This window comes from Ceratotherium simum, chromosome 34 (assembly GCF_057802395.1).
Source record: "Ceratotherium simum simum isolate JZ-2026a chromosome 34, ASM5780239v1, whole genome shotgun sequence".
In the NCBI taxonomy this organism is placed as follows: Eukaryota; Metazoa; Chordata; class Mammalia; order Perissodactyla; family Rhinocerotidae; genus Ceratotherium; species Ceratotherium simum.
Window position 1 is genome coordinate 14706854 of NC_141933.1, and position 10647 is coordinate 14717500.

General features: G+C 38.2%; 1 protein-coding gene across 1 annotated transcript in view; it reads left to right on the forward strand.

The window, feature by feature from the left end:
* Window positions 1–8263, forward strand: part of LOC106803029 (glycine N-phenylacetyltransferase-like) — a 36585-nt gene extending 28322 nt beyond the window's left edge. The window contains exons 4-7 of the mRNA XM_087423182.1: window positions 2364–2471; window positions 4467–4593; window positions 5453–5624; window positions 7275–8263. Of these exons, the coding sequence (XP_087279308.1) occupies window positions 2385–2471; window positions 4467–4593; window positions 5453–5624; window positions 7275–7692 (804 nt within the window). The 5' untranslated portion in view covers window positions 2364–2384 and the 3' untranslated portion in view covers window positions 7693–8263. The remainder of the gene's footprint in view (window positions 1–2363; window positions 2472–4466; window positions 4594–5452; window positions 5625–7274) is intronic.
* Window positions 8264–10647: the final 2384 nt, after the last annotated feature.

The following is a 10647-nucleotide window of genomic DNA, read 5'->3' on the forward strand; positions in this document are numbered from 1 at the left end:
CAGCAAAAAGAGGAGGACTGGCAACAGAGGTTAGCTCCAGGCTAATCTTTCTGACCAAAAAGAAAAAGTCTAACTTGAATCATAAAAACAGAGAGTCACATCCTCTCAATTAATTCCCAGACTTGAGCTAGTTTACACACCCAGAACTCCTTGAATGAAGGGAAGGATGGTGCACTTGAGCAATGACTCCCCAAGCCGCCAAAAATGTATCCTGTCAATCTTTCTCCCAGTCTTCTCCAAAGGGACCTACTGCCTTTAACCAGGGTGAGTGTGCATTTGGGGAAAAGGAAATAATCAGAAATTTCTTTACTAGGTGTAGATTCAGTGCATACTTGTTTAATTACTACTGGAAAGAGTGACTCCAGATCAACCATGCCAAAAATCATCTTTTTTGATAGGCATCACCTAACATTTGTCTGTATTAACATTTAACTGCCTTCAATTAGCAATCCTGTGCAATGAATTAACTCATCCTACAGATAATGACCTTTCTCTTTTTAGGCGGGCAAGGTAGTAAATCAGTTAGATGCTCTGTGGACTGACGTTTTTATCTTTAGTGACTACTTTGAAATGTTTTCCAGGTTAAAATTTTTTCTTCCATATTCTATAGTGTAGATCTTTGGGGTTTGAATTGTTCTTCACTTCTTGTGTTAAGTGGATTCCAACTTTTTTGAGAAAACTCTTGGCACTACCGTTAGCCTAACTCTATCGTGAGGCAAAGTACCCCTCAATAGTAGATCCTCAACTTTAGTGAGTTCTCCTCTCCCCTCAGTTGACTCTTTGATGACATAGTTTTTCACATAGGTAGAAATCTAGAATATTTGTATGAATGGTTCTTCTTACAAAAGTATAACCTAAAACTCATTCCCAATCAATACTCACTGAAGTCTCAAGTGAGAGAAAGATTTGTGTATCATGGCCTGAAGGACTACCCATCTCACTCTCCAAATAGTAGACACTGAATAAGTTTATCTCACGTGTCAACTCCAATTCATTCAATGTGTAGTGGCTGCCTGGATCACTATGTTCTGACTTAGTGATGGTGCCATGTGCATAGAAAAAGAGTGACTCCACTTATTTTTAATCTAGTGTATATGAATGTCACTGGTTCCAAGCTCCAATGTTTAAAAAAGTAAGTTCTTTATTTTTCCTAAAACTGCATTTATTTTTTATATTGAGCCCCTGCTGATGGCAGGAAATTTAATAATTTCTTAAAAACTCAGTAAAATCAGTTTGCCTCCTTTCTCCGTAAGCCTGACCAAAACATTTCAGGGCAAATGTAGGGAAGCACAGGGTGAGTTGTGGTCTTTGGTCATTGAAATGTTCATCATTCCATTGGTCCTTGGTCTTTGGCGTCTTTCCATAACATCTGCTGAGGCATCATGTTTCCAACTGCACTTAGGTCTCAAGGTCCACCGTGATATGGACTGCTGTTTTTCCTCTCCCCACAACCACAGGGCCCCTTCCAATTTGGAAGATCTCTCTTTCTCAGCCTCTTCAATGTTCTTTTTGAGGACGCCGATGTTTGAACAGATGTTTGTGGAAAAGGCTAAACAGATTGCTCAATGTGTGATCTTCTTGGACTTTGGTCACCAAACTACACTGTATCTCGGACTTTGGTCACCAAACTATGCTCTGTCTCTACTTATTAAATAGTCAGGAGCTCATTTAACCTTTCTGGAAAGTAATTTGGAGATATGTGTAAGAAAAAAGAAATCTTTAAAAGAGTTGATCTTTGACGCAGAAATTCCCCTCATAAAATTTGTAATAATAGGCATATTTGCAAAGATTTACGCAAAATAAGTGTTCCTTGAAGAATAAGCCTTTAAACTAAAAAATTAGAAAAAACTGAAATGACCAGCAATAGGAGATACGAAAATTGAATTAGAATCTTTCCATGTAATGGATAGTATGCAGTCATTAAAAATGATTAAGTAGATTTATAGACATGAAAATATGCCCATAGTATAGTGTATGTATGTCTGTGTGTGGGAGGGGATAGATGTTAACCTAATATTTATTAGGTAATTTCATTGTTTAAAAATTGTGTGTGTATATGTAGATAAATGAAGTAAAAAGGAAAGATATACCACTAAATTCTACAATGTAATAGTGCATGATTTTTAATTTATTCATTTTATTCATCTGGATATTTAACTATATTCATATGATATTCTCATAGTTTGACCCGAAAATGTATTTCCATTTGGAGTAATAAAGTAGAACCTAAAGACTGTTTGAACTAGGTGTCCTATCAGTTACTTTCCCTGATTTCATAGAAATAATCCTTGTTCTGTTCAAACAATACACTTTGCCATCCCTTCCTAATACGCCGACCCTCTCGCTTGCTCGGGATGCTGCAGGTTTATGGGACCGTCTTCCACATGAATCAGGGAAACCCGTTCAAGCTCAAGGCCCTGGTAGACAAGTGGCCTGATTTTAGGACAGTGATTATCTGCCCTCAGGAGCAGGTAAGTGCCAGATGTGGAATGAATATGCTTCTCTGTTCTTATTTGCTATATGCCTACCATGCAACTGGCAATGTGGTGGGCCGTGAGGATACAGAAATGAATCACGGTGATGGTGAACAAGTCCTTGTCCTCAAGAAGCTCACAGCCTGGAGGAAAGTAAATCACAACACAGTGTGAAAATGCACAAAAATGTACAAGAACATACAAGATACAGAAGTAGCACTGGCTAAGAGATAATTAAATCTATAAATATCAGAGGATGCAGGGAGAGAATCAGACAGCCTTCCTGGTAGACATTTCCCCAAAACTTGGTTTTGAAGATTAATAGGCTTTGACAGGCTGAGAAGAACAGAAGATGCATTCTAAGCAAGAAAACAACACCTAAAAATATGTGAAGGTAAATATGAAGAATGTTAGGAAAATACAAAGAACAAATTACAATGACTGTTTTTGGGAATGTATTTTCAGTACTAGACTTTTAAAATCACTCAAACTAAGAGGATAATACATTTCAAATGCAAATATGTTTGAAGCATATTGAAAAATATCAAATAAAAATTCCAGCATGCAAAAATATGTAACCAGATACTATCATTTTAATATAAATTATTTACAAATAAAATTTAAATGTATAGCGATTTTTAAAAAACATCAACCTAGGGGCCAGCCTGGTGGCCCAAGCGGTTAAGTGCGCGTGCTCTGCTTCAGCAGCCCAGGGTTCACATGTTTGGATCCCGGGCGCACACCGACACACAATAAGCCATGATAAGCCATGCCGTGGCGGCAACCCATATAAAGTAGATGAAGATGGGCATGGACGTTACCCAGGGCCACTCTTCCTCAAGAAAAAAAAAAGGGAGGATTGTCATCGGATGTTAGCTCAGGGCTAGTCCTCCTCACAAAAAAAAGAAAAAAATCAACCTAAACGCAATTCAAAAATTAAGCTAATTAAATTAATTATTGAAATCTAAAAATGGAATAATATTTGCTTTCTTTATGTGATTTTAAAAGCACAGATCATCAGTGGCATTAATGTTACGTGATGAATGCATTTCCATGCAACACCCCAGCTCATTTACCCTTGAGTTGTTCTCTGGCTCCTTCCTTCATCTTCAAATAATCCCAACTCTTATTTGTTAACTTTGAGAAGATCTCTTTGGATAAATTCTGTGTTTCAATGTTGCTGGGAATGTGAATTCTTTTTAAACAACAGTTCATTGTGGTTTACGTTTTAAGGACACCATGTGTCTTTGTTTTGCATAGCTTTATCATGTGTAAGTGAAAATTCTAATACAAGGTGAGAATTATTAATTTCAATATTGTCTTGTTCATAATCCATTTGTTCTGAGACTCTTTGAAATAAAATAAGATTTACTATTATAATGGAAGCTTGCATTTGAAAATAATTCTTTCTTTCTTTCTCCCGAGAATTACAGAATTATAGAAGAACACTTTCTAAATTGGTGCACATTTGGTTGATTTGAAATCATAATGCGACATACAAATATCTACTTCAGCAAGTTTTTATTTATTTGTTTATTTTTGTGGGTGAGGAAGATTAGCCCTGAGCTAACCTCCATTGCCAATTCTCCTCTTTTTGCTGAGGGAGATTGGCCTTGGTCTAACATCCATGCCCATCTTCCTCTACTTTATATGTTGGACGCCTGGCACCACATGGCTTGATAAGCGGCGTGTAAGTCCGCACCCAGGATCTGAACCCGTGAACCCCAGGCTGCTGAAGTGGAGTGCACGAACTTAACCACTACGCAACCAGGCTGGCCCTCAGCAAGTTTTTCTTAATCACAAATTAAATAATTGATTAAATCCCTGACTTGGTCTCATGATGTAAATGATTCAGGAATAATGATAGAATGTCGAGAAAAATATAAATATTTAAGTTTGTAAAATAGCACAGTGTAATGAAATACTAAACGCAAGTATTCCAACCACTGGATATAATCAATTTGATTTATTCCATGTTACCCAACCAAACAGGACATGACAGACGACTTTGATCACTATACCAACTCCTACCAAATCTATTCTAAGGATCCCAAGAACAGTCAAGAAGTCCTTGGCGCATCAGATATCATCAATTGGAAACAACATTTGCAGATCCAAAGTAAGTAAGAGATCTGGGATGTGTGCTGGTTGCTGGGACTGCTCATGTCCATACCTGTAGGGTCACTATTCATCCCAAGAACATTCCCCTATAATCTTTACTTCCTTTTACCAAACCCCAGACACTCAGCTTGATTCCTTCTTCATTCCTTGTATCAGTTGACAGCACGTCTTCAGCGGAGTGGAATTCAAACGTTGCAAACTATGGGGTTGATATAAGAAACTGTTAGCTGAGGATTCGTGATATATTTTGCAGACATATTAAGGATTCCTTAAGATAAAGTGATTAGGTGTGAGAGCAGAGCTCCCCCTCAGGCCTTCCATGCCTACAATAAGAGTGACAGCTCCTTGTACCATAGAGCACCTCTCAGGTCATGAAAACAACTGCCATGGTTGTGAGCACGCCCTCCAGAGTCAGACTCCCTCAGGTGACAACCTTTCTCTGCCTGTTACTTGCTTTGTGATCTTGAGCAAGTGATGTAACTTATCTATTATTCAGTTTCCTCATATATAAAAAATGAGGATAATGGAAGTACTTATAACATGGAGTCAATGTAAGAATTAAATGTGGTGTTAGACCAATACCTGGGCATGTAATATGAGCACATGCAAAGTTGGCTGCTATTTTTTAAATACCACTGCTCCTTTGATTTCACAGTGGTGTAGTCGGGATTTCTTGTATTATCTTTGCTTTGAGTAAGAGAAAACATGCTCAGGGAGTGACATGGCCGTGGTCACATGGTTTTTAGTAACACCGGAAGCAGCACTGCCTGACTTTAAATCCTGCAGATGTCCATTGGGAAACTGATTGTAGCTTCTAAATGGGCCATTACTTCTCTCCTGCCTCTGTTCCTCTCTAGGTTCACAGTCCAGCCTGGATGAGGTAATACAGAATCTTGGAACCACTAAATTGGTCAAGGTCAAGCAAACACAGTGTCTTCTCTACGTGATGCCAGAGACAGCCAGGAAACTGCTCCCTTCCCTGCCGGAGACAAAGAATTTACCTCTTCAAACTGGCACCCCCAAGGCCGTGTGAGTTTGAAAAAAGATGCTCTGCACTGCTCACATCTTTCACTACTGAAGTAGCCTTCCAACTTTTCTCTCTACGTTCACTCTTGCCTCTCTACAATCCATTTCCAGGATGATCCTTTTAATACATAACATGGATTATGTCATTTCCCTCACTTAAAAGCTATTGATGTTTCTCAGCTCACCTTGAATAAAATCCAACCTCCTTTTGAACCTTCAAGGTCCTGTAAGACCTGGTACCCATCACATCACCTCCTGGACTTCATCCTGTCCCTCTTGCTTACTCCCAACAGCAGCTGGTGGGCTCCTTCTGCAACTTGATTTCACACACTCACACATGCCTTTGGGTCATTGCATTTCCTCTTTGTCTAAAATGACCTTCCCTCTGATCTTTACATATTTGCCTCTTTCTTGCTAATCATATTCTTAAATGTCGTTACCTTAGAGAGTTTTTCTCAAAGCATCTAAAACCACCCCCTCTCATAATTCTTCATCAGAAAACCCAATTTTTGTTTTCTTTATTGCATTTATTATCTGAAATCATCGTATTCACGTATTTATTGACCTGTTTGTTGTTTGATTCTCCCCTCCAATATTTCAAACTCCACTAGATCAGGGATCCTCTTTATTTTGTTCACCAATAGATCCTCAATAGCCAGAACAAAACACATAGTAGGTGCTTGATAACTAGACATTTAATGAACTCACTTCACAGAACAAAAGTTTTCCAACAAAGAGAATTTCAACAAATTATATGTTTTCCGCCCTTGATTTCCAGTCTAACACTGAATAGAATTGATCACTGATGGTGGAGATTTGATCTGGACATGCCCAATCCCATGGCCTGGAAGAGAGTTATTCACATCGTATCACACTACAACCTGAGAAGCACCTCCACATCTGGAATCTCATTTGATTCTCTTGTGCAGCCCATGAGATAGACAAGGTGGGACACATTATCCACGTTTTCCTGGAAGAACACAGGCTCAGATGATGAAATAGCTTGTTCGGATCACGTGGATGGCTCAGGGCATAACTGGGGTTGAGTCTAGATCTTCTAGTTCCACATTGTGGGTTCTTTCAGGGACACCTCCCAAAGCCCCTTTACACCATTGCAGAAGCCTTTAGACTTCAGTGTTCTGTAGCTTGGGGCCACCTGCACTCCACCTCACTGCCCCCTGACGCCAGCATTCTAAGACTCCGTGATTCTTTACAGCTTGCTAGCATGTGCTTTTGGGCACTCATTTATCTTCTGTTTATCTCTTTTTCCTATCTGTATATTGGGGAGAATATAAATTCCTCCATCTTAAGTGGAGAGTCACCAATGTTGAGAAGAGCAATACTTAATATTTATGTAATTCTTATCATTTGTGTGGCACAAGTCCTAGGCACTTATCATGCAATAGCTCTTCTAATATTCATATCTGTCTTTGAGGAAGGTGCTTTTAATTCCCCATTTTATAAAGAAGTGGAGGCAGAGAGACATTACATTGCCTGCTTAAGATCACACACCTAGTCAGATTTTGAATCCAGGCAGCCTGGCTGCAGACTCTGTACCTTTACTTGTGCCCTTATTTGCATGGTCTGAAGACAATTTTGGGAAAACAAATATAATACTGCACAGTATGTGTGACATTATGGGCTATTCTTTTCCCTTGTTCTGAATAGTAACCAAGAGATGTTTAAACTCTCATCCCTGGATGTTACCCATGCTCCTTTGGTGAATAAATTCTGGCATTTCGGCGGCAATGAGAGGAGCCAGAGATTCATTGAGTGCTGTATCCGGACCTTCCCCACCATGTGTGTGCTGGGACCTGAGGGGACCCCTGTGTCCTGGTCTCTGATGGACCAGACAGGAGAGATGCGGATGGGTGCCACCATGCCTGAGTACCGGGGCCAGGGTCTCGCCTCCCATAACCTACATGCTCATGTCCAGGCTCTGGACAAACTTGGCTTCCCCGCATATAACCACATAGACAGAGCCAACAAGATTATGCAGAAAATGAGTCATAATCTGCATCACATCTGCATACCCTGTGACTGGAACCAGTGGAACTGTGTGCCTCTGTGAAGCAGCCCTGAACACAGACAGTGTTGACTGGACTGGTCACATGGCAGGAGGAGTAGATGGTTGGGCAGAGAGAAAGAATAAATTGTAACCAGCAGTAAAGCAGTGCGTGTTATTTAGGCTCTGGGGAAGCAGTGTGAATGGTCAACAGAACCGCCACAGTCCTTCCTCGTAAACCACTCATGGACTTCCCTTTGGGTCCAGCAGAACTGTCATGGCCAGACCTTCCTGTAGTGGACCCTGGTCTTATTCGGTTTCCTACACTTTGGGATCTCGATGAGACTCTATTCAGCTGCATCTGCCCTAATGCTTCTCCTGGAATTCCTATCTCTCACGTGGATTGTTGCTAATGGGTATATCTTGTCAGTTTTGCCAAGATATGGTATTGTCTTATGAGTAGTGTCATTTTCCCTTTCTCTTTCCGTTATCCTCCCTTCACCCCTCCCCAGTTTTATTGAGGTATAATTGACAAATAAAGTTGTAATTTATTTAAAGTGTACAACATGATGATTTGATATATGTATACGTTGTGAAAGAATTCCCACAATTAAGTTAATTAATACATCTGTCACCTCACACACCTTTTTTTTTTTTTTTTTTTGCTGAGATCGCTTAGGTCTACTCTCTTAACAAATTTCAATGAGACAATATTATTAACTATAGATCCTATGCTATACATTACATTCTCAGAGCTTATTCATCTTATAACTGAAAGTTTGTACCTTTTTACCAACCTCTCCCTATTTCCTCCACATCCCAACCCTGGCAACCACCATTCTACTCTGTGTTTCTATGAGTTTGACTTTTTTGTTTTTCTTAGATTCCACATGTAAGTGAGACCATGCAGTGTTTGTGTTTCTCCATCTGGCTTATTTCTCTGGTTTACAATTTTCTTTTAATCCATATGGCTGGTAAGGAAATTATCCATAATCAATAAAGAATAAAAGCAACCCACTGTTCTAGTAGTGTCATTTATTCTTCTTTCCAGCAGCATCATATTTATCCTTATTTAGAGTGTGTTCATGGAATACAGAGGAAGATATTTTAAGTACCTTGTCATATCACAACAGCGGGACAGTTTAACATCTTGATATCCAGAAAGAACACACATGCAAAAGGAAAATTGTACAATAACTCTTCAAGTCTAGATAGCAAAAATAGTTTAAATTTAAGGTTAATCAAGAAAAATCTACAAAAAATAGTATCTAGTTTGTGGAGTTTTATCAGATAAGGTTTATATATTTTATAAACTAGATTAAAATGGTAAATACCAAATATGACTTTTTTTCTAAATTGAGAAGTTAAAAGGAAATTTGGCATGTTATCAGCTTGCTCCAAGTTTCAGTATGAACCTGAATTATTTGTATAAAGACAAGACTTCTCTGGGTAGAGAAGGCTACTTCAAATGTAATGTTCTATCATGAGTGAGGGGGAGTATTATAGTTAATAGCAGCCATTATTCTTGTACCAAACTGTAGGACATTTTATACAATTTAATAAAGGACATTATATATTGAAAATAACCCTCCATCTAATATTGCATGCTATGCACTAATGTTTTGTGCAGTTTCAGAAAATTGAAGCTTCAAAAATGTTCAGGAGGATGACTTTATATTCAACTTTCTCTTGTAATACACTCGACATTCTAAGAGTTCAGAAAGTCAGAAAGAATTTTATATTGCCATCAAATATATTTTTAAGGTAATGAATTTTTTGTCTTCCTCAAAAAGGAATTTGAAACTAGCATAATGCATTAATTTGTTAATGCACTAATATATAGTGATGTATATGTATATATATTTATGTATTTAGATATTTTCTGCATAGTGTTGGAATAAAAAAATATTCTCACATCTCAATAAAGCTAAACAACGTCAACAAAATTCCCACATCTCTAATGAATTCGTGTGAAGTAGATATGATCATCAGAGAAGATAGACACTGGGGCTGTACCAATGGTAGAAAAAACCAGAATTCTCCAAGCTGCTGCATCAAGGAGGAAGCAAGATGAACTCAAATTCTGCTGGTCTGCGATGGCACTTTATGTGACATCTGTGATCATCATCACAACACTGGAATTTTCTGAATACTGAAAATATAAAGCAGCACAGATTCTAATGATAAATTATACTAGCTGTTTAGTTTTATCTGAAAATTGCTTTATTTTACCTAAATTTTTGCAGGATATATTTACTGGATACAGAATTATATTAATGTTTTTCCTGAAGCACTTTTTACAATGTTGTTCCAGTGCATTCTAAATTGTAGTGATGAGAAACCGACCATAATTCTTGTCATTGTTCCCTGGATGAATTTCATCTTTGTGTGTCTGACTGCATTTTCCCTCCCTTTAAATTTTTATTTATTTTATTGTGGTTAAGAAAATAATATGAGATCTTAACAAATATTTAAGTGTATCACAGTATCGTTATCTATAAGCACAATGTTGTACAGATCTCTAGAACTTTGCGTCTTACATAGCAGACATTGTATACTCATTGAACAGCAATTCATCATCTTTCCCTCTCCCCAGCTCCTGGTAACCACCACTCCACTTTCTGCTTCTGTGAGTATCATTACTTCAGATGCCTCATATAAGTGGAGTCATGCACTATTTGTCCTTCTGTGACTAGCTTATTTCACTTAACATAAAGTCCTCAGGTTTCATCCATGTTGTCACATATTGCAGGATTTTATTTTTTAACACTGAATAATATTCCATTGTATGGATACACCACATTTTCTTTATCTGTTCCTCTGTCGATGGACATTTAAGTTGTTTCTTCATCTTGGCTGTTGTGAATAATGTTGCAATGAATGTGAGAGTGCAGATAGCTATTCAAGATTCTGATTTAAATTCCCTTGGCTAGATACCCAGAAGTGGGATTAATGGATCATATGGTAGTTCTATTTTTAATTTTTTGAGGAACTGTCATATTGGTTTTCATAGTGACTGCA